General features: G+C 35.2%; 3 protein-coding genes, 1 long non-coding RNA gene and 1 other non-coding gene across 8 annotated transcripts; 1 reads left to right on the top strand and 4 right to left on the bottom strand.

Moving 5' to 3' along the window:
- Window positions 1-1,599: 1,599 nt before the first annotated feature.
- LOC122299374 (F-box protein SKP2B-like) lies at window positions 1,600-6,371 on the top strand. Of its 4 annotated transcripts, XM_043109619.1 has the most exons (6): window positions 1,612-1,735; window positions 2,376-2,422; window positions 2,501-2,802; window positions 4,223-4,571; window positions 4,663-4,804; window positions 5,815-6,371. In XM_043109619.1, the coding sequence occupies exons 3-6, from the start codon at window positions 2,543-2,545 to the stop codon at window positions 6,180-6,182; spliced, it is 1,119 nt and encodes a 372-aa protein (XP_042965553.1). In that variant the 5' UTR covers window positions 1,612-1,735; window positions 2,376-2,422; window positions 2,501-2,542; the 3' UTR covers window positions 6,183-6,371. The 4 variants fall into 4 exon arrangements, with proteins under 4 accessions (XP_042965552.1, XP_042965553.1, XP_042965550.1 ...); XM_043109618.1 differs by lacking the exon at window positions 2,376-2,422 and having other exon boundaries at window positions 1,600-1,735; XM_043109616.1 differs by having other exon boundaries at window positions 1,613-1,735; window positions 2,376-2,802.
- A 294-nt stretch (window positions 6,372-6,665) lies between these two features.
- LOC122299375 lies at window positions 6,666-7,840 on the bottom strand. The gene is made up of 2 exons (XR_006239672.1): window positions 6,945-7,840; window positions 6,666-6,833 (listed from the first exon to the last, which is right to left on the bottom strand). It is a non-coding gene; the product is annotated as an uncharacterized LOC122299375 (long non-coding RNA).
- On the bottom strand, window positions 7,789-7,860 carry TRNAQ-UUG. Its single transcript has one exon. It is a non-coding gene; the product is annotated as a tRNA-Gln (tRNA).
- A 726-nt stretch (window positions 7,861-8,586) lies between these two features.
- LOC122299351 (putative DEAD-box ATP-dependent RNA helicase 29) lies at window positions 8,587-16,618 on the bottom strand. Its single transcript, XM_043109576.1, has 11 exons — window positions 16,206-16,618; window positions 14,846-16,007; window positions 14,667-14,724; window positions 13,717-13,821; window positions 12,849-12,891; window positions 11,570-11,646; window positions 11,300-11,352; window positions 10,367-10,448; window positions 10,232-10,288; window positions 9,132-9,270; window positions 8,587-9,038 (listed from the first exon to the last, which is right to left on the bottom strand). Exons 1-11 carry the CDS (start codon window positions 16,579-16,581, stop codon window positions 8,815-8,817), a joined length of 2,376 nt encoding a protein of 791 aa, XP_042965510.1. The 5' UTR covers window positions 16,582-16,618; the 3' UTR covers window positions 8,587-8,814.
- A 946-nt stretch (window positions 16,619-17,564) lies between these two features.
- LOC122299616 (probable protein phosphatase 2C 11) lies at window positions 17,565-26,796 on the bottom strand. Its single transcript, XM_043110002.1, has 15 exons — window positions 26,422-26,796; window positions 26,235-26,303; window positions 25,522-25,587; window positions 24,431-24,552; window positions 23,958-24,086; window positions 23,106-23,218; window positions 22,451-22,463; window positions 21,736-21,938; window positions 20,735-20,877; window positions 20,502-20,600; window positions 20,237-20,395; window positions 19,861-19,947; window positions 19,561-19,652; window positions 18,818-18,889; window positions 17,565-17,977 (listed from the first exon to the last, which is right to left on the bottom strand). Exons 1-15 carry the CDS (start codon window positions 26,561-26,563, stop codon window positions 17,849-17,851), a joined length of 1,638 nt encoding a protein of 545 aa, XP_042965936.1. The 5' UTR covers window positions 26,564-26,796; the 3' UTR covers window positions 17,565-17,848.
- Window positions 26,797-27,589: the final 793 nt, after the last annotated feature.

Raw genomic sequence — 27,589 nt, 5'->3', positions numbered from 1 at the left:
AATATAATTAATAATTTAATTTTTTAAAATCTTAAAACAATAATAATATTAAAAACATAATATTCTAATAATATTTTATTCAATTTTTATTTAAAATGATCTCATCTCATCTCACTATTCAAACCAACCCTCTAAACTCTGTTTGGATAGTGAAAATATTTCATCTTATCTCATCATTATAATTTTTTCAAATTTTTACACAAAATATAATAAATAACTTAATTTTTTTCAAATCTCAAAATAATAATAATATTAAAAAATAATATTCTAATATTTTAATAATATTTTATTCAACTTTTAACTTTTATCTCAATTTACTATTCAAACGATACTTTAAGTATATTGAGAATTAATCATGTCATTAACATAGTGGGTTAATTTGTCTATTATCAAGGGCATATTTCGTTTCACAATTTTTGAGAATTTTTTTAGATTTTCTGTTTATTGGGTTCTGTAAGAGATCAGAAAAACTTTTAAATACTTTCATTTTAAATATGTTTTGTATTGAAATTTTTGAAAATAAATGGTACAGTTGAAAAGTTATTTAAATATAACTTTTTTATTTGATTTTGAAAATTTATTTGTAATTTTTTTTAAAAAAAAAAATCTTGAGCAAAGTGGAAAACCAAACATACCCCATGAAGTCCATTTATCATTTAAATTTGATTAAGTTGCTAGTACTTGATTAGGAGAAACTTACTTAATTTGAAAACTGGCTCAAGACTCTAAGAGGAGGAAGGTGTCCAAAAGCTCATATACACATGATCAAACTTGCACTCAAAACAATTTGAAACCCTAAAATTGTAAACATAGTATTCAATGACTTAGCACCATTTAATAAATTGTATTAAAAACATTTTAAACTAGCATCCGCATCTTCCCGACTCGACGACGGAACCATATGTCAATATTATTCGATTACAAAGTCGCAACTTATGCAACTTGAAATTGCTTGAATCCACCCCCGTATACACTTAAATTTTATACTCAATACTCAATGTGGGGATTTACTTGAACCAAATGGTACAAATGATAACATTTTACTCTTAAGAACAAGCTTGTTGGTGAAGGATTTCCAAAAGTAACTTTCCAGCTTATAAAAGAAAAAAGCAACTTTCTAAAATGAAGAAAAGAACCTAAGAAGGATTAAGAAAATGTCTCACAAATAAAGCATAAGTTGAACAATCTGAAAAGAGATTAGCATTTTTTGGAATCGACATTCACAAGGTATTGCTTTTGGACACGGTTTCGGTTTTGAACAAGCAGATGGAACCTTCTACACATTGTCAATCCTCTTCTATCACCTTCCCCTTTATTCTTTCCTCCTCCAATAATCCGCCATCAAATGTCTTCCACTAATTTTTTTATTTTTTATTTGTTTAATTTTGTATTTTCCCACCCTTTTATTCCTTAATATTTGTGCTGAATTTGCAATTTTTCAATCAAATTTTCAGATAAAATCAAGACCGACAACTTTTCGTAGGACCCACTGTATGCACCACCAGATCACATCGATGGTCATCATTGTCCCACGTGGCGGCATAGAGTAAATAACCCCACATCCACCCGTACGCTTCTCCCTCCTTTTCTTTTCCTCTTAGAAATTAAAAGAATAATAATATAGAAAAGAAAACAGAGTACTAATACAGACGCATAGCAAGCCTCTAGCATTGCACACTTGAATACGAAACTGATCAAAGCTGGCAACTTTTGTTCACCAAGTCAGCCTTCCGAGGTACATAATCATAACCCTAATTTTTGTTTGGCAGATTATCTGTTTCTTACGAGCCTTTCTTTTTTTCTTGGTTAATATCATCAACTGGTTTGTTAATTTTAGTTCTTAGATGTTGGTGTTTGCATAGGTTTTGAAGAGGTATTTTTTTTTTTTTCTCTTCGTTGGGATTATCTGCCTGGAATTCAGTGTTTTCCTCTGTTTTGATCGTAACTGTTTGGTTTTGGAATGAAAAACAAAAGATACAGTTTTTTTTAATTTTTATCGATCGTTTCCCTCTAGAATTTGAGCTTGTTTGGGTCAAAACGCATCTTTTATTTAATATCTCGAAATGGGTGTTTCTGTTTTTGCAGAAAAGAGCTTCTTTGGCTTTTTCAACTTTCTTTTCTTTTGACACATTTTATTGTTCTGTTAGTCGTCAAATTGGTATGCTTTGACCAATTCCCGTTTCATTGATCACCACGTACTTTCCTGTGAATGGATTGAGGATATACATGGTAAAAAAACAAACAAAACAGAATAAAGTATTTACGTGTACATGTAAATTCTCAAGATTTGATTGTAGTTGTGAAATTTACTCTCTGAGAATTACATCTCTGTCAATCTCTTATGGTGATCACGTATGACTTTGTGTTGGTTTCAGTTTGTTAACGTGCTGGTTTCCTCCACCTTTTGGTCCCTGAATTCAAGGTCTTGGAATTTGCAAATGCGTTATCCATTTCCTCTCTCTATTTGGTGACAGAACTGTGGAGTTTATTATTTATACAGGTACATAAGTAAAGTGAACATTGGTGTTGGATTGAGAGTGAAATGGTAGGTAAAGACAACTTAAGGGCTGAGGACTTGAACTTGTGCTTTGAGAAGCTTATGATGCTTGGTGGAAATGGGATTCAAAAAGGAGGGGTGAAAATGGAAGGTGGTATCATCACTGAGTGGAAGGATATTCCCACAGAGCTCTTGTTGCAAATTGTTTCTCTTGTTGATGATAAGACGGTGATCATGGCATCTGGAGTGTGTCGTGGGTGGAGAGATGCTATTTGCTTGGGCCTTACCCACCTCTCTTTCTCATGGTATATATATATATATATATATATATTTTGCTTCAAGTGGTTGTGGTGCTATTTTTCCTGGTTTTGTATCCTTTCATGGACGGTCGTATCATATAATTTGCCACCCTTCAAATTAGAAGAAATTTGACTAATTGCTGTTGCGCAAGCTTTTTTTTCAACTATGTATTGGTATCATAGGAGTGAGCATTTACCTTGTTTGAATTCAACTTGTATATTTCATATTTTGATCTTTATGGATTTAACCAGGTGCCCTAAAAGGGGGAAGAGAATAGAGAAGGATAGGAGTTTTATAAGAACTCAATGCTGCGCAGTTCTGTTGTGGAATCATTAGCTTTAAGGGTGTAAAGTCTTGTAGCTCCACTTCTCTATATTTGTGTTATTTATTTATTTATTTATTTTTATTATGGAGGGGGGGGGGGGGGGGGGTTTATCGTTTATTGTAAAGTTTTCTATAGCTTCTGTAGAATTTTACGGTACAAAGTTTAAAAGCATAGCATTATGCGTACATTCCTCTTGCCCTATATGCTTATTGTGAAAACTTTGATGGAATGAGTTCCTGTAATTTGTACTATTTCTTCCTCGTTCATGATTATAAGAGTTTGCTAAATTTGTAGAACTGATGGACATCTCAAAACAAGAGACAGATTTTGACCCCACCTTTTTTTTTAACTATAAAAAAAAATGTTTTTCTTTTTATTGTTTGTAGTGCTAAAGATCATGTCAACGTGTTGCTTGATGTTTCAGTTTCAACTCTTGCTATTACACAAGTTTGCCTGGAAATTTTCTATTTCTGTTGATTTATGATTAGGGAATATCATGAATTGAGTTGGAAACCTGAATTCCATAGATGGCTTTATTGTTTGTTACTGTATGGTCTTGGAAACCCTTTGTTTTTTTGTCTTTTTCAACTACTTCTGGTGATTTATATGCATTATAAATAGTAACTATTTTATTTTGGAAATCCTGGTACTTGTGGAATCAATTGCATGCTGCATTCCATTGGACCTTCATGTTTGTGTTCAGATGTGAAGCTGTGTGAGGAAGTCATGATTCTGTGTTAGATCCAAATTATTTTGTTGTTTTGGGATATGATTTCTTTCCTCACGAGTTGCAAGATTGGGAAGAAAAAGTCTTTGAAGTTTTAGTACCGTAGATATTTGAATTTTTCTGAGTATAGTTTATATCCAAATGAGTTTAACCAATCATATCTTTTCCTCTTTTTTTACGTTGTCTGACAGTGATAAACCAAGATATATATATATATATATATATATATATTTCAGTTTCTATTTTACAGTATTGTCCATCAAAAATTTTTAATGATGTTGACAGTACATTTTTCTCTAAATTTTTAACAAAATAAGTAGATCCTGTACCTGTGAATACCATACCTATCAGATGGCATGAACTCTTTTTTCAGGTGCAGCAAGAACATGAACAACTTGGTCCTATCTCTTGCTCCAAAATTCACAAAATTGCAGAATCTCATATTGCGCCAAGATAAACCACAGCTTGAGGATCATGCTGTTGAAACTATAGCAAACTGCTGTCATGATCTGCAGGTCCTGGACCTCAGCAAAAGTTTCAAGCTTAGTGACAGCTCTCTGTATTCCCTGGCTCATGGTTGCCCTAATCTTTCAAAACTCAATATCAGTGGATGTTCAGCATTCAGTGACAGTGCTCTTGCATATCTGGCTAGTTTTTGCCATAAGTTAAAGGTTTTAAATCTTTGTGGATGTGTCAAAGCTGCATCTGACCGTGCATTGCAGGTATAAATGATTTTCTGAATTCCAATTGTTTCTTTCAACTCAAGTCATAAGAAGTGAGATAATTTAGTTATATTTCTTTAATGATATGCAGGCAATTGGATGTTACTGCAGTCAGTTGCAGTCTTTAAATTTAGGATGGTGTGATAATGTAAGTGACGTGGGAGTAATGAGTTTAGCATATGGATGCCCTGATCTCAGAACTCTTGATTTGTGCGGCTGTGTTCGCATAACAGGTACCTGATATGTAGAGGCAATGAATCTATATCTTTGTTAACATGCTAAAACTAGTGGGTTCTGGTGCTAAATTTCACCAAATTATGAACCCCTTATTCAGATTCATCGGTTTCATCACCTGCAATTTCCTGGTTCCTTCTGTAGACTTTGTTCAAGATGCGGGTAATGAATCCGTACTTTGTTGAAAAAAAGGACTAATCTGTTCTGGTACTCAAATTTCACAATATTATTAGTCCCTTATTCAGATGTGCCAGCACCCAGGTAATTTGCCTCATGGCTCCTTCTGTAGACTTGGTCCCTTTCTATGAGGATTTGTATGATCATAGGATGCTCCTCAACAATGCGAATAATGTCTTGGGCAACTGACTCGTTCTCTCTCTCTCTCTCTCTCTCTCTCTCTCTCTCTCTGCCAAAAAAAACACATACACCTAATCTCTGGTCTCTGTTGCAGTATACCGAAAGTAACCTGGTGGATCTTCATCTGGTTCGTCAGTTCCAACTAGCAGATGCCGTTGCTTACTTGTTTAAAGATGTTTCATTCTCTCATACGCCAACTAGTTGCATGATCATTGTGTAGTTAAGATGCTTACCGTCCCTATATGCTATGGTCAACTTTAACTTTAACTGTAACTTGTGTTCTTGCTTCCAAATTCTCAGAAGGGAGAGATCAAAACATAGTTTTATTTATATGGGCTCTCTCTGGAATTCCTTATTCTACATGGTTTGGACTTGGAGGTGTCGTGAGCTGACTGTTGTTGGGAAGTAAAGTTGACACGGTGCAATGAGTTAGAATCCTTTAAGATGTTTTCTGATTCCCATTTTTTTGCTTAAGACAATGGTAGTGTGTAAATGATTTAGTAGAAGTACGAAATTTAGGAACAATCAAACATGTAAATGATAATTGATAGTGTATTGAATCTGAAAAGTTTTGAAGTTTTTGGGCCAACAGGAAGTGTATTTGGCTTGCTATGATTTAGAAAGTCTTGACCAATTTATTGTTACATTGCAGATGATAGTGTGATTGCTCTTGCAAACAGATGTCTTCATTTGAGATCCCTCGGCCTGTACTACTGTCAGAACATCACAGACAGAGCAATGTACTCTTTGGCCTACAGCCGAGTGAAGAAGACTTCAATGTGGGAACCAGTGAATGAAATTAAAGATGAGGATGGGCTTAGGACTCTCAACATCAGCCAGTGCACGGCACTTACCCCGCCTGCTGTTCAGGCAGTGTGCGATTCATTTCCTTCACTCCACACTTGCTCGGGAAGGCATTCGCTTATCATGAGCGGCTGTCTGAACTTGATGTCCGTGCATTGTGCCTGTGCCTTCCATGCACACCGCACAACCAGCAATGTTGCTCACCCAGCTCATTGAATGAAGGTTTGAGCTAAAAAGTAGTATGTATTTTGTCAGAACCCAGCTACAATTTAAAAAGTAGTTTGAACTCGTGTTTATGCATGTTGATATGCTAATTCTGTGTGGGCATTTAGAGAAGCCTGTTACTAAAAGGTTCTGTTGGTTATGGATGATATAGAGTTGAGAATACATATCTCGTTACTAAAAGCAGCAGGTCATTTACTCGCAACTCAACTTGCCAAATAGGATCTGTTTTTATGAAGCCTAGCCTTGTTTTTGTTAAGAGGAAATTGATTCTAAAGTTGCCGGAAAAATCATGTTTTTTGTATGCCTCGATCTTTTTCTCTTAGGAATCATCGCCCTTGAAATGGTTAACCAAGAACACAACAAAATCATTACTTTTAATTAATTAAGAACACAAGAAGAAGAATCTGGTGGAATTGGCTTCCCGGATTGGACTACTCGGGCGGTTTGAGCAAGAGTATATGCATGGAAAGTACATTTCAGAAATGGGAACCTTTTTATATTTTTGGGTAATCTTATAAAAACTGGAATCATGGTATGTAGTAGTAGCTCTATCAATAGTGGAATTCTGATCTGGTAAATTTCTGGCGTTTCATCCAAGCAATAGAACACCGAAAAGGGGGACAAATGAGTTTGTAATTGGAACTGCAAAATTCAGAGTAAAATTCAGTTAACATTAGAGGAGTTCAAATAAAATAAAATAATCGATTGTGAATAAAATCATCCATAAAGGTAAAGATAAGAGAAAGTCTAAACCCAGGCCTCTTGTGGAGGGGGGGGGCTCCCCGTGGACGGTCTCCTACGTCGACTAAAACGTCCCGTTTGAACTAAGTGATGAAAACGTTCATGTTTTGTTCAACTGATCGAACCCCCTTCTGAAAATACAAAACGCTGCGTTTTTCATTTGAGACTCTTCTTCTCCCTCCACTTGAGAACACGCAGCGTTTTTTCTTTGATCGCTGTTGTCTTACTCTCATTTCAACTGAGGAAGAAAAGAGGGAGAGACTAACACAGATAATGCAGAAATAGAGAGAGAGAGAGAGAGAGAGAGAGAGAGAGAAGACACATCAGTGCTCTATGATTGTGTATGTGTGTGTGAGTGGGAAGCAGATGAGGAAAGCAACTGTGAAAAGGTTGACTGGAAAATCCTTTTTGTGTGAGGGGCAATCATTTGCAACTTTTTCCTCTTTGCCATTTCCCATAAAATAAAAACTTGTGAAAAATACAATGAGTCTCTGCCATTGACAAATTGAAAGAAACTTATCAGGTTCAAAGCCATGAGTTGCTGCAACTGGTGCACACCGGAGCTACTATGCCGAGGAAGAGAACGAAATGGTGAGGCACGGCATTTTCCCCTTCCGCTTGAACTGGGTATGCATTTTTCCCTTCTCGATTCATTTGCATCTTTTTTTTTTTTTTTTTTTTATTTATTTATATATACATATATATGTATATATATATATATATTTATATAAATGCCACGTTAGTGGCGTTCGGGCAGGCACGACATTATGCCTGCCTGTAGCACTACTCTAAAGATACAGATACTGATTTCTGAAAAAGAACAGTTACATTTAGAAAAATGAAACTTGAAAGAAAAAGGTCCTACCGGGAGTCGAACCCAGGTCGCTGGATTCAAAGTCCAGAGTGCTAACCACTACACCATAGAACCACTTATTTATTGGTAAACAGGATTTTATATATTTCAAGGTTTAAGTCAAACAGTCAAAAGTGACAATATTCCCAAATTGATAGGAATAATCGCCAACTATTTTACCGTATAATCATAAAATATATAAATAATGTATAATCACTTTAAGAAAGATTAAAATTTACTATTAAAAAATTAAATTTTTTTAATGTAAATCTCATGTTTTATTCAATTTTTTTTAAAATGATTACATGGTAATTACACATTTATGATTACAAATATCTTCTCTTTCAAGTATTGGCATTCTAACTTCTTTTCTTTTCTGTATCAAATGAATCTCTCAAAATTTGGGACGTTACATAATACTTTTTCTTGATCATTTATAGGAAACAAAAAGCATAACCCCACTTAATTTGGATAGAGAAATGATTTTATCTCATTCCATATCATTATTACAAAAATTTCCATACAAAATATAATATACAATTCAACTTTTTCAAATCTCAAAATCATAATAATATTAAAAAATAATATTCTAATAATATTTTATTCAATTTTCAACTTTTATTTAAAACTATTTTATCTCATCTTATCTCACTGTCCAAACTACACCTTAATGTTTGAAACATTTGCATTCTTTCTAATTCTAGATTGCATCCAATGAATTTCTTACAAGTGTGGGGCCTTACAAAATAGTTTTGATTAATTGGATTAAAGAATAGTTGAGATTTCTAGGAAATAGACGTATGAGCAGACTATCACAACCCCATTAACAAATGTAACTGTTGTGCAACCTTAACAAATGCATATTTTAATTCAATTACAAGGGCAAGCTGATTAAGCAGTCTTGATCCAAATACAAAACCACAAAACATGTAGTTGGCTGTGAAAATTTCAGGCACTCTTTTCCCCATTCTAATTGCAAACAATCTTCTGAGAGCACCCAACAGCACAAAACCATCTTTTTCGGTGACCTCACTGCTTACCCTTCCCTCTTTTGCCATTTCTATTAAATTTTTTCCCCTTACCAGACTTGCCAGATTTGTTCTTCATGTAGGAGATTTTGTTTGCCTTTTTCTGCCTTTCTTTCCGAACTTGTTCTAGATCTTTAATTTCTGAACGTACATGAGCATTAGGCATATTATGCTGCCTCTTGCCCCCTTTAAACTTTCTATTATTTCCTTGCGATCTAAGATGCCCTGAAAATAAAAGCAAGTTTTTGGCAAATTTCAACCAATTTCAAGAGAAAATAAGATGAACATTCATCAGGGGCTTCCAATTCATTGAATTACCTGACGTGCTCCTGGATTCCTCAGCATTCCCTTCATTCATGGTTCCTTTAAGAGAGATTTTATTGTGCGACTGTTGTTTCCACTTCTTGTATATCCCGGTTTTATTGGCTTTCACTTTTGCACCACTCTCTGTCTTTATCTACACACCAGGTATAAATAGAAAACGTCCATCTTTCAGGCATGAAAATAAGTAAATCCCGCATTTGTTGTGAATGTGTGAAATTATTTATTATCAAGCACAGGACAGTTAATAAACAGATAGACCAATAGCATGACACTAACTAGCTACCCAATAATTCCATATTCCAACATGCACCAGAAGGGATTAATCAACCCAGATCCATGTAGTTGTATGCCCTTTAGAGAGAATATCTATATATTTTGGCTGTTTTTCAAATTAAAGACAATCTGATCATCGCTAAAAATATGACATGCAAAAAGATTAGACATACAAAATTTCAATCTATGCCAACATGTGGAACAAAGACTTGGGTATTTAAAGCAATGGGAGACAAATTAAAGGGCACATTACCATGATAAATGCCCTAGTGATAACCCACCTAAATCGTATCAACATATTAGAAGAATATTCTGCCATTGACCACACAAGCAGTCACTAAATAGCCACCTAGACAACTTCCATTTCTTGCAAATGTTCTAAGCATAAAAATTTTCTCCACCCCCAGCTCTTATAAATTCAGTTACTTGTCCCTTTCATGAAGGATTGGACCATTGGCCATGCTCAGATAAATTGCCATACCATCTTGCTTCATTATACGTGTGTCAGAGAGTTGGCAAGTCCCTTGGTCCATGATAATGCAAGGAAGATCAAGGTAATCCCAATAGTGTCAAGGGCACCGAATTTGAAAGGAAAGTACGAAGGCATAAAACAGAAATCTTACGACCAAATAAGATAAAACAACCCTTTAAAACAAAGCCAGATGCTATCATATTCATTCCCACAAAACTCCGATGCCTAGTAATACAATCTTTCTTTCAAATGCCTTTTTTTGTAGGTAAAAATGCCATAATTTAACAGTGAATGTCAGTAATTTGCGGATGGAGACAAGAAAAGGAAAATGGTTAAAAAGAATATATACCTTTCCACTAGCTGTAACACGGTCACCATTGTTTAGCTTGACATACTTTTTACTCCTCTGCACCAAAGGGATTTTTAATGTCAAGAAGATAAACTACATCACAATAATTAACCAAAGGTTAATAGCTTATACTACCTTGTCCCAGTGATAGTGAGACTTCTGTTTCTGCATGCCCGCACCATCATCTGCAACTAAATCTAGAACTGCAGTTTCCAACCTAAGATTAAAATAGTGTCAGTAGATGTGCAACCGGTAAGAAAATACAGGGGCTTTGCATATCTAACTCACAAGATCTAAAAAATAATCATGCCACTTCACTTCATAAAAATATGTTCAGAAGTGGAGCTTTTGATCTTGATATTGCTCACTACCAGGGAGGAGACAGAGACGTGCACATGTAGAATTGTAAAAGTATGCGCACTATTTTTTTATTTTTTTTCATGGGTAGAAGCACGTGCAATATACATTTACTGAAATACTAAAGCTGATAGCAGGGCATGTGGCAGATAAGTTCACTGGCATCTACAGAAAGCAGCCATTTGCATGACAGAAATGACCCAACAACTTCCTCTTAAATTTCTCATGAATGTGTGCACGCATGTATGCATGTTTAATACTTCTTTAATCTTGCCATTTACACGTGCTTCTACCCACGTGCTTTTGATCTTGATATTGCTCACTACCAGGGAGGAGACAGAGACGTGCACATGTAGAATTGTAAAAGTATGCGCACTATTTTTTTATTTTTTTTCATGGGTAGAAGCACGTGCAATATACATTTACTGAAATACTAAAGCTGATAGCAGGGCATGTGGCAGATAAGTTCACTGGCATCTACAGAAAGCAGCCATTTGCATGACAGAAATGACCTAACAACTTCCTCTTAAATTTCTCATGAATGTGTGCACGCATGTATGCATGTTTAATACTTCTTTAATCTTGCCATATACAGTTTAAACTTTCCAATTTTTCACTTCCAGACTATTAAAGCTTTTTATGGGCTGGATTCATCGCAAGGATAGATTAGAAGGACGACATGCAAACTCAGCTATATATTATGGGGAATACCTATTTGATCCGAAGTCTTGGTTAGCTCTTACTGCTAGTCCTGCTTCCATATGCTGAGAATAACACGAGATGCAAATCATGGTCAATCACCTTCACAATGTCCAGAGAAAATTTACCACTCATATTATGCTCCATTAACATCTAAGGGAGCATAAAATTTGACACAGCATTTTAACTATTGAGAACGTTTGGACTTCACTTCTTTACTTATCAAAATGTCTGGACTTACTGAACATCAAAAACTAGAATATGAAAAGATGCATAACCTACATGATTTGATGGTACTGAACTTATAAAGTACTCCTCATCTTTGAAGCTCTTTGCCTTTCTTTTAGACCCACGAGCTTCTGACATTAAACAAAAATATAAAAATCATTAATAATTTTCTTTATCAGTAAGCAAGTTTATTGATAGAAATAGGCTTAGCCCAAGTACACAAGACATAAGCAAGTGCAATGCCTAGTCATGATTGTCTAGAGATACAAGAAAGTCATGGAGATTCAAACCATTGAAATCTATTACAATTGACCAATGGAATAAAGTGTTAAAGAAGAAGGTTCTAAGCTCTTCCATTGACCGCTCACAATCTTTAAAGCTTCTTGCATTCCTTTCCCTCCAAAGACACCACCAAAGACAAGTGGGGATCATTAAATTTTTTTTTTTTTTAATAAGTAAATGGGGATCATTAAAATATATCAAGATCTTATCAAAGGTGTGCTCCCATAAACATTTAAAGTAGTGCAATTCAAAAAAATTCTCTATTTTTCTTTTTTGGTGGTTGGTTGCTATTCTTTCACCTCTTCTTTAATTCCATAACTTCCTTTACAAAATAAAATCAAGAAAGAAATTGCCTAAGCAAGAATGGATGATACCCAGAAAGTATAACTACTTAATTAAATTTCCTATCATTTATTATGAATCAACCGAATCATTCTTCAGCTTTCACAAAAGAAACCCATATTCTGAAACTAACTATCCAGTTTTCAAAAGCCACCATATTTGCAATGGCCTTTTTAACTCAGGCTAAGACTCTGACATCTTTGTATGTAAGGCCCCTCTTCAATGTTCCTTATATAAAGTCACAAGGCTGACTCCTCTCAAATTTTTACCACATACTAAATTCTTTCGTAATAATAATGCTTCTGAAAGAATCTTAATTCCTTTACCACATGCCAGGTTTCCATAAGTGGAATAAAATTGTTTGAGGCAGAACAACAAACCAATTAAAGTTATACGGATCTGCTATGGAAGAAAACATTGTCTGTGATTTAGGAAAAGCAAAAATAAAAATATTGAAACTGTGGTCTCTAACTCCCATTCTGTGGCATGATCGCAGGACCAATAGGGGATTGGCTCCCGGTACCAAGATAAATATAAAATTAAGCCTATGACTATACATTATACACATGTAAATACATACATAAGCGCATATATACATGATTACATTAGTGTTTGTGTGCGAGAGAGAGCACAACAGAAGCTGAACAAATAAATAAATAAATAAAAACCTTTTTGATAGGTATAAATAAGAAATGGACAAGGACAAAACCTTTTTTCTTCTGTTTGGAAGAAGTGACTTCAGGAATGACTTCCTGCAAGAGCCAAAAGACAAATAAATCATAAACACCAGGAAGCTACAATTCAATTGCTAAAGTAAACCACGAAATCAGATTATTCCATCAATATATCTTTTTTGATACCATCAATATATCTTGTTTGAGTAATAAGTTTATTAAAATGAGCAATCCAAGTGCACAAGTATACAAGAAATACATCAATCTAAAACAAGAAATCTATATAAGGAAATCATTATAATGAAGCCAATTACAGTATAAAGCAAGTATATACCACAAACCGTGAAGTTTGGAGCTTTTCCATCCAATAGATTAATTGCTTGAACCTACCATAGAAGTACATAGGACCAGCCTGGAACTTTTTCGCAGACCAGGATTACACTGTAAAGATTTTTTTTTTTTTGATAAATAGGCTCACACAGTAAAGATATAAGCACAAAAATGCACATAAGGGGAAAAATGAAATGTATTCATGAGCAACAAAGCTTCCTACTAAAATATGACCATGCCAGAAATTATCAATCTAATACCTAAGGTCAACTCGGAGCCCTACACTGCTGTGTCTTCCACATCCTCAGGCGCATTCTAGCCGTAAATGAGTATTACATTCAGTTTTTCATGAATGCAACCAGATCTTCAGGCACTGAACTAGATGAACACCTCTCTTTTTCATGTGAATGACTAAGACGTCATGGCAAGTAAAAATAAACAATACATTCACAATACAAGAAACACATCCTGGCATAAAGCACTGTGGTTTGCAGAAAAAATATCAAGTCCTATAACTGCAAATCAATTTGCATCTTAAAGAACTTCAAATCATATAGTACTTAGCGGATCTACCTTCTCCTCATGATTGATAGAGCGTTGTTGATGCACCAAATTAATAATCTCTTCATGAATAGCTCTTTTTTTCTTCATTACATCAACCCATTGACTAGAAGGGCCCTGAGATCAAGAGATAACCTCAACATAATAAATTCAAGCTTACATAGAAATTTGAGAGAAGATAAGTCCAAGAGAATGTATGGAAGGCAAAATTAAGTTCCTGCAAATCTTAAATTAGTGCAAAGCTCGAAGTCCTATCATGTTCTATTTTGGGAAATATTACTCGTTTTAAACTTATGAAAGCTCTTTTTATCATATTAGAATTTCAGGCAAGCTGAACAAATCACCAAAATAAAGTTTCAGAAAAACTGAGAATAAGGTCTTGCCAAAAAGAACGGAGTAACAAAACAAAATGAAAAAGGTTATTAGGTAGAGAAAGAATTTAGAGTTTTTATTCATGCCATCTAAGTTCTCAAATATCTCTGTTTTCGGGAGAACATTTTGATGGGTCTGAGTGGATAATTTCTTTAATTATTTTTGTCCCTCTTTCTTCTCTTTTCCTTTCTTATTCATGGTTAACATGAAATTTTCTCCGTTCTTTTCTCTAGTGGCAAACCAAACACTGAAAAAATTTTAAAGAGCTGACTCATCATATATTTCTTTCTGTACACCTATGCTTTCATATGGTTTCAACATTTTAACTACATGACAATAAGCACGAGGCATTATCAAATATGATAAATATGCTACAAAGCACCAAGTAAAATCCCAACGTGCACCATGAAAGCAAGTACACAACATGTAAATATTAACTATATCAAAGAGGCTAGATTTTCATCATCGATAGAAAGAAAACTATAATTTAGATTAAAACTAAGATAGAAGTGTTTACATAGGGAGATGAGGAATATACAATTATGAATTAGAGGAAACTCCTCCGTAAAATCATACAAGTGGAGAGTTACCTGCAGATGCTTTGATTTAGCAGCTTCGCCTTCAGCTTCAAGAATAGTCTGCTTGGGTCTAGCATAAATCAATCATTCTAGATGGTAAGAAACAAACAATGACGCATTGCCAAGTAACTCTACTTTAAAAAAAATAAAAATAAAAAATAAAAAAAAATAAAAACTTTCTAGCAGTGTACCTGAACATTTTCAGGCGCTCAGAAAATGCTAAAGCCATTGATTCTCCACCTCCCATTATACTTCTGAATATTGGGTGCAAGCCTTCACAGGGCAAATCCTTTGCTCTTCTAATGGACTCCTTTGAAGGTAATGGTTTGGTTTTTGAATACAAGCGAAATGCATTGGTGCAGGTTCTCTGCATATAAGTCAGCTCCGCAGAAGAATCAATTATTTCCCTAACTCTATCTGAAACAAGGTCAATAACTGTCTGGGGAAAACGCCCGTAGATGGTTTCTCCATTTGCAGTTGCTTGATCAATCCTGGACATTACTCCATCCATGTCCTGCAAAACCTCCTCTTCATTGGGCGCAGCTCTAATAGGTTTTGAGAGAAATAGATGAAGATCCAAAAGATAAGGCATGTCCTCAGATGTCAGAAAAGAAAACGCAGTACCAGTACGACCTGCCCTTGCAGCTCGTCCAACTCTATGAACAAAAATTTTAGGTTTTGGGGGGAAGTCCCAGTTGATGACATTGTCAAGCAATGGAATGTCGATGCCCCTTGCTGCAACATCCGTCACAATTAGCAGCATAGTCCTTCTTGCTCTAAACCTTGATATGTGAATCTTGCGAGCATCTTGATCCATATCACCATAACATACAGAGGGCTCAATTCCCTCTTCTCTAAACAACGTATTGAGAAACTCCACATGATGTTTGGTGGACACAAATATCAACGTCTGCTGATCGGAACTAATTTGTTCCCTTATCAAATAGAGTAGAGCGGCGTGTTTTTCTTCGTGTCGTAAGGTAAAAAAGCAAAGCTTGAGGTCAGGGCTAATCCTAGTTTCCAGATCAAGCCGCACAAGCTGAGGGTCTCGCAGACCAGCCTTGGCAAACTCGGCAAGGGCACTGGGTAATGTGGCACTGAAAAGCAAGGTCTGACGATTCTCACTTAGCTGTGCAAGAATCTTATGCAGCTGCTCCGCAAAACCCATGCCAAATAGACAATCTGCTTCGTCGAAAACAACATATTCCACTGTGCGCAACGACATGTCATCAACCTCGGACAAATGATGCATGAGCCTACCCGGAGTTGCAATTATAATATCAGGACTCTGTGCTAATTCTTCAAATTGACTCTCCATGCTATCGCCACCAACTAGTAAACTAATACGAAGATCTGCAATGAAACTCTTATTGGATCAATAATATGATACAGTAATAGAATATGTTATCGGATAATACTACGACATTATCAAATAATAAGTAATTAAAAAAATCAATATGTTATCATCTCTATTTCCCCAAAAAAATTTCTCAACAACAAAATAAATGGGCAGCTCCCAAAATTCTAGATAAAAATAAATAAAGAACAAACCCGTGAAGCGGCCGAGTTCCTTGGCGAACTTGAGGGTCTGGAGCGCCAAGTCCCGAGTGGGAGACAAGACAAGAGCCCTGGCGCCGCCCTGAGGGGTGTGCTGGCGCAGCCGCTCGATCATAGGGACAAGAAAGGCGGCGGTCTTTCCAGAACCCGTGCGGGCCATGGCGACGACGTCGGCGCCGGCGAGTATGAGCGGCATGGTCTTACGCTGGATCGGGGTGGGGACTTTGTAGCCCTTCCGCTTGATTCCTCTGAATACATTGGAGCTGAGGCCTAAGGACTCGAATCCTCCGGACTTGGCCTTCTTCTTCAGCTTCTCCTTCCGCTTCAGCTCCGCTTTAGAGCTCACGTGTAGAGACTGTCCGAAAGCCATTATTCCAAAGCTTCGTTAAAACCCTTTGCGCCGAAGAAGATGTATAAAAGAGTTTGCATTCTTCTCATTTTAGAGGTATGGGCCTATTTTTGGAATGGGCTAAGGCCACATTTGGTTAAAGGTCGCTACCGATCCAACCCGAATATTCTGACTCGACCCAAACCGGACGGGTCAGTTTCTCACTCTACATAGAGTTTGACTTTGATATATGAATATTTAATGGTTTTATACTTTTTTAATATTTATTTATATATACAAAGACGATTTTCAGAACTTCCCAATATAAAAACTAAAATATTGAAATGTGGGTTTTGCTTCCCTTGTGTGATAATCATCCAATTTGCGGATTTTCTGACTTGAAATGTAATATTTGATTAAGAGAGAGAATCCTGACTTCTTTTATTTATTATTTATTTATTTATTTATTATTATTATCTATCTATCAATATATAGGCAAATAATGAAAGAAAGGGAAGCTAAGGGGCAAAAATCATTGGAATTTATGGGTATATATTGAAAATATACCCACAAATCAACGGAAGAAAAGATATATAAAAATATTTTAACTATAAATTAACATAAGTTGATACGATACTTTTGATTGTAAAATTATTTTTATTATAAAATAAATTTCTTTATGATTGCAACATTTCTTATATAAAGAAATGTATTTATGTATTGAAAATGGTGAGATAGGTAGATACAAAGGAAGAAGCCAATGTTGGAGCCGTTAGATAAATAGTAATATCAAACAGTTGATAAATAGTAATCATTAAACAGTCTTAGGCTGTGTTTAGATGCTGATATCAAATAATTTGTGAATAGTAGTAAAAAAATAATAAATAGTAATAAACTATTCGTAAATAGTAGTAAATAATAATGAACTAGTTACCGAACACAGCCTTAGAATTGAGTTTGAGGCTGAAGACGTCAAAGGAAGACTCCAGGAAAGGGGATTTCAGACGTGAGATTGACAACGTATCTAGATTTGCGTCAATGCCATAAACCATCAATTAAACACAAACTGATTATGTGTTGTTCAGGACCAACATTTTCAAAATTCAGATCATCGCCTGCTCACACTCTACATTGAGAAGTGGGGGGAAAAAGAGTGGAACAATCTACTTTTTTGTTACCTGCATGGATACTTTTTTATGATCCTAAAGCCTACAAAACTTTGAAAATAAGGAAAGATTACTGTAAAAGTCTTGAATAATCACGATAGGCAAGATCATTAACTTATACTTGAAAGGCTTAATGTGTCTGCTCATGAAACATCAAACCGAACAACGATACAAGTGATATTATCAGAACTTCCTCGGGCATAAGCTTCTGTAACAAGTCTTCTTGATGCCTCCTCTGCATTTGATATATCCTGTACTAAAGCCACAGCATCCTGGAAGGAAAAGAGTTTTGTGAGATACTGTGATTCCATGAAATATAATTTATACTTGACGGCAAGCAATTGGCGTAGACTAGTGAAACATAATTACACGAGTGAAGGATATTATAGGTTATTTTAAAGGAAGGAGAGTATAGATGATTTGAACTGGCCTCATCTCAATAACAAGATAAACCTTTTTCCAAAGAATGGGAACTCAGGTGGTCCAAATAATTCACTAAAACAAACCGAGGAAAAAGAATATCCATTTTCTGTTCTTTATTTCCGATGAATTTAAAGGGTGCAATACATGGGTCCCAGGCAGTGGGTTATAAAGCCAAATTTCAACTCCTATTTTAAGCTTTGTCTTTTGGATTAGAAATGTATACAATCCCATCTACGACTTTCACTTACCACTAAACAACATTATGTCCCTAGCTACACTGTCCAGATCATCAAAACTGCTTTGCCCATGCGCCATAGAACCTAAGGTTCTAGAAAATCAATATCACATGAATGCAGTACCATGTGGAACAAATGGAAAGTATACTGCCCTTGAAGCTAATAATTTTCCCGTTGGCAAGGTGAAGATAACTTTGTGAGGGACCTTAAAGAGCCAAATCAACTCCAGAGAAAGCCACATCTCAGAAGACCACGGGTAAAAGGAGTCAGTAGGGTAGAGGAATGCTTAACAGCAAATTATTTGACTTCCCAGATTTCAAGGACCTATAGGATAACAGTTCTTTGATGATGTTGCCCAAGTGTCACAAATTTATCTTAGAAAAACTGAAAATGGAATTTCAAGGAGTTTCAGTATTTAATGGCAGAGTAATTTAAGGCTTACCAAACACTCACCTTATTCGATATGACATTCCAAAGTCCATCACTAGCAAGAATTATAAAATCTACACCATCAATTTCTTCTTCCTAGGCATTGGAACATGAAAAAACATTGAGTAACAAAACAAGGAAACATGGTAAAGTGAAGCTCCATTACAAAACCTCCAGATGCTTCAGCAAAATAAAATGACAAAGTGTACGAGAAAATTATCAAGAGAAAGGAAGTGGTTCACAGTAGCATGACGGCCCCAACTTAAAATTCAGGGTACTTTTCATGAATAACATTACAAGATAAAACTACGAAATCCATGATATGTATGGAAGCAGTTAAACAATGAAAGATTTCAAAAGATATTAGGAGAGATTAAGAAAACAAAAATGCAAAACCACTAGCAAGATATTTTGTAGTTAACAAGGAAAGATTTGAGATTCAATAATGGAAAGAAAATTGTGATTATAAAAGTTGCACCCTTTTCTTTTGCTTGGTCAGATTTTAACCTAAGACCTACCAAAATCCATCCCATCCTCCTTGCTACTTGAGACAAATCATCTTATGTTGCACTTGTTCCCAATAATCTGTTTGTTTAACCCTCACACATTCCAATAGAATAACACAGAGCAAATACATTAACGTCACCAATTATATCGAAAACTTGTTAAAACTTCCTTTACGAATGACAAATATTGATGCAAGAAACAGTCAAGATTATCACTTCAGTGTTCAAGTGGGGGAAAAAAAGGCAGAGGTAAAAGTTAACCTGGATTTCTGGCTCAGCAACAACATATTGCTTTAGTAGTTTGTCTCCAAATGCACGAGAAATGGCAAGAACACCACCAACCCTCCAAGTGCCTGTGAAAGCAGCACCATGTTACAAGTTCACGATTGCATAACAAACTAAATTGGTAAAAGAACAATTTGAATAGCTCAGCCTTCAGTTGCATTCTATTCTTTAATCAACACTAAATGCGGATAAAAATTCCTCATTGCAGAAGTTTTGGTCACATCTAACCCAACCACAACAAATGCATACACATAATACCAAGAAGACAAAATTTACCAGCCCAAATGATGAAACCCCCAGCCTGTTCAATCCGTTCACGCTCATCAGATCTTTCAGGTTTGTGATCAATAGACAAAGCAATAGCTGTAAAAGGCGACAATAACAACCATCAAATTAAAGAGACAAAAGAGATTTCTTAATATTTATATTTTCACACAAATCAAGTAAAACCTATGGAAGTCAATCCATCGGTCTGGCTTATAAAAATCATTTAAAAAAGGCATTTTTGGTCTGCAAATTAATTTTCAAAAGAAAATATGAACCATGGGTGGTGAGAAATTCTTGATTTCTTTAAGGTCTAAATTTCCTAATTTATACTGGTGTTAAAAGCATGGTTGTAAAAAATCCCAATGTTAACAGATGAGGCAGCAACCTGAACCAGCTCTAGAGGCAACTACTCTGGAATCACCAACATTTGCAACAAGCAGCCGGTCACCTAACAGCAAAGCAGTTGATGCAGTTGAACCAGCATCTTTTTGCTGGCCTTTTTCTTCATTGAGGTAATCAGCATCTGTCTGTCTAAATACTTCAACTACAATGGAAAAAAGAAAATTTGTTACTGGTTTATGATCCACATGAATAAATAGTTTAAATCACTCCATACAAATAATGACAGTAGAAGTTAATCGACTTCGTACCAATAGCTGTCTTTGTGTCTTTGATCAAATCTGGGTGGCTACTTAAATTCTTGAAAAGGTTGGTTTTTAGGTATTCAGCAGTTCTCGAGCCCCCATGGCCTGAATTGGATGACAATAACCATGTAAAAACAAAACAGGTAATTGGATAAGTAATGTCCCTACTCATAGAAAGAACCTTGAGCTTGAAAAAAACATCACCATATGAGGAGAGGAAATAAAATCCTAGGCCGTACCATCGAAAACACCAAAAAATGCGACCATCTGACCATCAACTTCAGAAATTCTAGTCTCGTAGAAATCCTCCATGGAAGCTCTTTTACCCTTGAAAGTGGAATACCCATAGTTGAAACTTCCATTTTGGCTTCCAGTAACAAAGCTAATCATAAAAATAGAACACTTAGTCAGATATGTAACTTCAACCACTCTGAGACAATTGTGGGTCTATATAATATTTGAAACAGTCTTCCATTTGCCAAAGAGGAAAAAAAAAAATGTCAAAGACAAGATTTCAAGGTTCACCACACCCATGGTATTCTTTATAAACATATATCAAAGGTAATATAATCTTTCCGTGATAATTGAGGGTTCAATAACCTTTCCGTGATCTTTCCCTTAGTGAAAAAGATTATGCCCTTGGTTAAACATAAGGCCAGCCTGTCCTTAGCTAAACACAATGATCAAAGTTGAATTGTGTAAAAGGTCCCATATTAGATTCAAAAGCATATGACAATTTAAAATCACAAAAATAGATTTTGAATTCCAGACGCAATATAAGTCAAGTCAACAACAATGCAACGACTCTACCACTTGACATCACTGAGCATAGGATTAATTAATGCTACATCAAACCCCAAGCCTAAAACCAGACTTGCGACGGTTTTTTATATGTTATTTAGAATAAAAGCGAACAACTTGGTACGTGCTCTCCCAAAATTAACCAAAATCCAGACCCAATCAACAACTCGAACGCAATCGGCACAGAGGATTTCCACAAGAATTTTCCAGGGAAAGCATAACATTTGAGAGTTGCGTTTTGAGTAAACTTCCAAAACCAGAACACACTTGGAGAAAAATCAATCAAACGGGAATGTGAAATTCTAAAAATATAGCACCAAACCGAAGAAATAACATAAATCTATCAAGACGAGATCCCGACAGACAAATAGAAATCTAGCAAGTAATACATTTAAAAGAGCAGCACAGAAAATAAAGAAACACGAGAGAGACAGAAAACCTGATGCCGCCACCGCTGAAAATGGCATCGGGTTCTGTGGAGGATATTATGATCGCCGGCGCTAGCGGCCGCGATGGCGGTCCCGGGGGGGCATCTTTCGCATGCGGGTCGGAATCGCCGGTCTTCGGGTCCGTCGGAATTGTAACGTTGCCGGGATCAGTGGTGGTAGTGGTGGCAGAATCCTCTACTACCGTGTTCATGCCCTACCGTGCTCTCTCCCTTATTTTCTCTTGCTTTTACTTGTTTTTTTAATAAATAATAAAAAAAAAAAAACACCCTCCCAAGTCCCAACGCAAGGATTTTAGAGTTCATGACCCCACCTTCTGGTTCTGGGTCCCCTCCTCCTCTTTGTCCGTTGTATGGGCTCCACTTTGAACTATCAGTGTCAATCTAATGTCGTCCCCGCATTTACATTAAAATATATATATTTATATATATAAAACAAAAATATATTTATAACATATTTTATTAAAATATTCTTAATTTAAAATATAATTATATAAAAGATTATCTTGGTGGATTCGTATTTTGTTAAAAAAATGTTGGGAGTATAAAAGATAATTTAAGGAAAAAATAAAGAATTGTAAACATATTGGTATGAAAAACTCTTTAATTGAAAAGTAGATGAAAGGTTTTAAAAGTCTCATAATCTAAAACTCTGAGTAGATCTAAAATTTCTATAAAGAAAAATGATTAAGCCATCGCTCTGACCAACCCCAGAAAATAAACTGAAACCGAACAGGATCATGTCCATTGCATATGAGTAATATTATGATGTGTACTATGATGCGGTACCAGTTACTTTGAAAAAAAAAAATAATATCTATTATTAAAAAATTAATTTTTTTATGTAAATTTTATACTTTTTATTTTTTTCAAAATAATTATGCATAATCACAACTGAAAGCATAATCACAACTAAAACTATCATTTCTCATCGCCTACGGATTGAAATATATATATTTTTTTTATAAGTAAACCTACGGATTGAATATTATCAGCAATATTCAACTGATTCTTGCAAACCCTCCTTTTACGATCTCACAAGACTGGTAAATAAAGTTATAAACACGCAGCCTCTTAAATAAGAGAAAAATGGTGACAAAGAACCATGAACAGCAGATACAATATATATAGATATGCACTTTTAAATGTAAGAACCTCCACAATGTGGGACAAAGGTATTTCATGATATGTAAAGGAGAAGACGAGTCATTGGAGACATTAGTCATTGTTGTTTGAACTAAATGTACACTTTCCCATCAAATTGAATTACGTGTAAAACACTTTAGATCAAATTGGGGAAGAAGGTAAGAACGAAATGCTACTTTTGGAGGGGAGGGTTTGAAGAAACAACAGAGTACAATCACCAAGAGCAGCAGCCACTAGTGGAAGCATCAGATTGTGGAGGTTTCTGTTTGAAGATGTTGCTCTTTTTCACCGCAGCTGAGCCCTCGGCCAAGAGACTAGGTGTCTCCAAAATCTGCACATCAACATGTTACCCTCACATCATCCACACAAGTTACTCTAAAGCTCAACAAAATATTTGAGCAAATAAACCAAACAAACGAATGCATTCTTTGCTATAAAAGGCACAAACACCATAGTTATTCTGCTACATGAATTACCTTCTTCAACACATAATTTGGTGAACCGGTATGAGAGAGACACACAGAGACAGAGAAGTGTGGATTTATGCCTTCAAATCTTACCAAAAGAAGATGCAACTTGTGATAATGAGTAATGCTAGATACAAGCCTAGGGCATGCAAGTCCTGTGCAGGTCCTTTGAGAAAAAGTGCGACTTTTTCATGGTGGATCTCACTTTTTTCAAAGGGCCAGCACAGGGCTTACACATCCTAGGTCTGTATAAATCAGTTTCCTTGCTATACGTCCTTGTGGACCTAAGAATGCCATTACACATCTAACCGTGACTTTATACTAAAAAAGAATTTTGTTTATATGCAGTATCCTTTTGCTGCTCGTGTCCTTGTGCCACACCTTCAAAAGGCACAAGGATGAATCCAGCTTGATTCCACTAAGAGGACCAGTTTTATTATAAGGGCAATCCTTATTTCCAAGTTTCTGAAAAGTAGGGAACTAAAACTTCACACCTGGAACCAAACCCATACCAGAACTGGTGCACATCCGAGGAATCACATATAAAAGTACATTATAATATAAAAACAATTTAGAGAGGAAAGGTTTTAACATTTTGCAAACCTTTAATACAAGCTCCTCGAAGCATTGCTCCACATTGACTCGAGTTTTTGCACTACATTCCAAGAAAAGGCATCCGTATTCTCTTGCAAAGTCAATACCCTCTTTTTTGCTTACAACCCTTTCACCCTCCTGAAAATACAGGTAAATTCAATGTGCTTGACATCTTTAATTCAAAAAAATGTTATAAGAAAACAATAGAAACAACATAACATGCCAAGAATCCTGCAACTAAAAAGCTCACAAGACAAAGTTCAAAAAACTTGGTATATATCCTAATCATGCGATCAAGATTAATAGTTCATTGTTAATTTCCTCTAACACATTAAGAGGAAACTACCCAGGTGTTGTTCTCGCAATTATATGGTCTGGGGATGGGAGGTCTTAGTACAATCCTAAGCTTCAGACATGTTTATCAAGATCAGGATGCTCTCAAGAATCAAAAGACTATAAATGCAAGTTCACTAAAAAAATACCTTATCAACTTTGTTGCCAACAAGCATCTTGATGCAATCTTGATTTGTTGAGTACAAGTCAATTTCCTTGGCCCATATATCAGATAAATTTGTAAAGGTTTCACGCCTTGTTACATCATACACTGCACCATTTACCAAATTCAATTACTAAGGTATAGAAAATAACCCATCCCAATTAAAGAAGTGTAACATATAAGCTACTAGGTCAATTACAAACATACAGTTGGCAGAAAAAGACAAGAACATCGTTTTAAAGTTTATTATTACCGAAAAATCAATAAAGGAGAACTAGGGCCACACTTAAACAACACTGGTCATCCTTAAGGATACTAGTGAATCTGTAGTAGGGGATTCAATAACATCAAACAAGAAGTTAATGCAAATCATAAGTAAAACAACTTACTTGTATAGAATTACAGCATTTCCACTCTACGAATTGAACAAGAATAAGATTTCTTTTTTTTTTTTTTTTTTTTTGAAAAAAGAAATTCTCTCCAGAAGAACAACTCTGCGCTTCCTTGTGCTGGGATGTAAGGTTTATACCTCAAAACAACACATCTAAGCCAACAACATAATATCAAGACGCTAGCAGCACCAAAATTTTACACACAAATACACACACAAAAAACAAGAAATTAAGAATTTTTTATCAGTAAAGAAATTAAGAAAAATAGAACTCAAAAGGGACGAATCGAGGATGAAGGTATGCATTATATGCTCGTCAAACAATCCCAAATATCAGCCATGCATTTGCATTCCGTTTCTATGCAAAATAATTAATCCTATGGCATGATGAAAGAAAAAAATTATCCCGTTGAATGACAGAAAAACTGATTCTGTTTAGCTCACCCCTTCCATTAAGAATTAAAAATTAATCCCAACTTTTTCCTTGACAAGGTAACCTAAATTTAAATTTATCCCAAGCAGTTTTAACATGTGTGTAATTTTATACTCAACAAATAAAGCATACTTGTTTGCAGTTTTAGCTAAGGAAATGGTGAACTCCCAATGATAATAAAGGCATGGATTTCATACTAACAAGGCACGGAGAGGAAAAGAAAGCATAGATAAATGGCGATGAATCAACATACCAATTATTATCCCTTGAGCTCCTCTGTAATATGAGCTAGTTAGAGTTCTAAATCTTTCTTGTCCAGCTTCACGATGAGAAAACAGGAAATTAATGTCAAAAACCAAGCATGGGAGCAAAATATAACCTAAATTAATGTGCTTTCAAAATTAAGAGTGTGTGTGCACAGACACATATGTGTGATAAATAGCATATATTAATTATATACTAGTTCAAAGGTGTAAAATCCTAAAATTTATCACTCTACTCCATGAAACCCAACTGCATTAGTATAAATCAACATATCATATGCTCACCCAAAATCAAAGTATCCTTCGCATGATTTTTTTTTTTTTTTTTTTTGTTGTTGGGGGGGGGGGGGGGGGGGGATATTGTGGGTCCTTAAATCAGCTCATAATCCAGGGAACAACCAAAAAATACGTCTAATATTTCCAAGAACAACAACTACCGGTCACCAAATGCGGTTTGATTATGCATTGTAAGGGAATCTAATATAATTGAGCTTTCGTGTTATTTATCATAATTCATAAATTTATAACCCATACTTTTCTATCACACTCTACGTAAAAACAAACAGCCGATAACGAGACATTCCCATATAATGGATGCGGGAATCCGAGCTTTTTCACACAACTCTAAAGCAGAGACTTTTCAGACAATAACATTTCTTGATCAAACATATGCAAATGCAATAAACAAATTCCAGTTAAATACCTGTGTCCCAAATTGCAAGCTTCAACTTCTTTCCCCCAATGGAATTATATTTCACCTTAAAATCCACACCTAGAAAACATTTTTAAATAATGTAAATTGAATATTTAAGAAATCAAAAATTAAATAAATAACAACTATAATAACAAGTCACGCCATTGGTAAGAAGAGGAGGAAATGCCAAACTCACCGATTGTCGGAGAGAGATCCTCGAAGGTACTGGAAGTGAAGCTCAAGAGGAACGTGCTCTTCCCAACGCCAGAATCCCCAATCAGCAACAACTTGAACAGGTAATCGAAATCTGCTGGAGTCGAAGACGACGCCGTATCCATTGTACGCAAACCTTACCAGTCCCAGCCAACCAACAACACTGGCATTAACGTAGAATTCGATTTCTGTGAATCGATGGAATTGATAGGAAATGGAGAGAAGAAAATTAGATTCGAAACAGAAAGGATCTTTATCTTGTGTTGCGTGCTCTGCGGAAAGTGAAAGGCGCAGGTTGCAGAGGGGCCAAGCAAGCTCTGTCAAAGTCTCTTCTTTTTCTTCTTTCTTCTTAAAAGGCGTCGTTTTAATTCGTACACTTTTAAGATAGGAATATCATTCTTACATGACACACGTTACAGTTTTTTAATTTTTTTAATCAAATATTTAATATATGGATAATGAATAAAAAAATATAATTAATTTAATAAAAATAAATTTTAAAAAAATATAAAAATATAAAAAAAATTATAATATGTAATATGTGAGAATAATGAATAACAAAACTTTTAAAAATAATAAAAAGATATTTCTATTTTTTTTAAATAAAATAAATGGCTAGTTATCCAAAAATTTATAGAGTCGCCAATTTAGTCGGAATTGTATTTTTTTTTTCATTCTGTCCTTTAAAATATATAGATATAGAATTGGTACGGTAGCAAAATAGATATTAGTGATAAAATACATAATCCATTGGATAGGTTATTTTGAGATATTTCCTTCAAAATTTACAAAAACATAGATATTTCATATTACATAGCCCATTGAAAATGCTCAAAGAAGTCTCTTGCTGAACTACATATTTGTTTCTTTCTTTTTCTTTTGGCCATCCATGATCATTAAAAACTTCCCTTTAGAAGAGAACAAACCTAATTGGTGAAGACAATCATGGTAGTTGCCAACCAGGTAGATAAACTGATTGCATAGGATGGATGATTGGGTTCAGTCTCAATCTCAAATTAGTATCATGTCCTTATGATTTGGAAGCGTGGGAAGAAAGTTTAGCTCAATTAAGACCCTGTTTGAATAAAAGAAACATTTCATTTCATTTCATCACATTATTATAATTTTTTCGACTTCTTAAATCTCATAAC

Source organism: Carya illinoinensis, chromosome 16 (genome assembly GCF_018687715.1).
Source record: "Carya illinoinensis cultivar Pawnee chromosome 16, C.illinoinensisPawnee_v1, whole genome shotgun sequence".
Classification (NCBI taxonomy): Eukaryota; Viridiplantae; Streptophyta; class Magnoliopsida; order Fagales; family Juglandaceae; genus Carya; species Carya illinoinensis.
The sequence above is the reverse complement of the archived record's forward strand: the minus strand, read 5'-3'. Positions and strand labels throughout refer to the sequence as shown.

Coding starts and splice junctions, on each gene's coding strand:
- LOC122299351 (XM_043109576.1), bottom strand. CDS start 16,581: ATGGCTTTCGGACAGTCTCTACACGTGAGCTCTAAAGCGGAGCTGAAG. Junction 16,008..16,205: donor GGAACTCGGCCGCTTCACGG/GTTTGTTCTTTA, acceptor GTTTCATTGCAG/ATCTTCGTATTAGTTTACTA. Junction 11,353..11,569: donor GTTCAGTACCATCAAATCAT/GTAGGTTATGCA, acceptor TGTTATTCTCAG/CATATGGAAGCAGGACTAGC.
- LOC122299374 (XM_043109618.1), top strand. CDS start 2,543: ATGGTAGGTAAAGACAACTTAAGGGCTGAGGACTTGAACTTGTGCTTT. Junction 4,572..4,662: donor CATCTGACCGTGCATTGCAG/GTATAAATGATT, acceptor AATGATATGCAG/GCAATTGGATGTTACTGCAG. Junction 4,805..5,814: donor CGGCTGTGTTCGCATAACAG/GTACCTGATATG, acceptor GTTACATTGCAG/ATGATAGTGTGATTGCTCTT.
- LOC122299616 (XM_043110002.1), bottom strand. CDS start 26,563: ATGGATACGGCGTCGTCTTCGACTCCAGCAGATTTCGATTACCTGTTC. Junction 20,601..20,734: donor ATTTTTTGGTGTTTTCGATG/GTACGGCCTAGG, acceptor CATCCAATTCAG/GCCATGGGGGCTCGAGAACT. Junction 19,948..20,236: donor TGCCTCTAGAGCTGGTTCAG/GTTGCTGCCTCA, acceptor CGCCTTTTACAG/CTATTGCTTTGTCTATTGAT.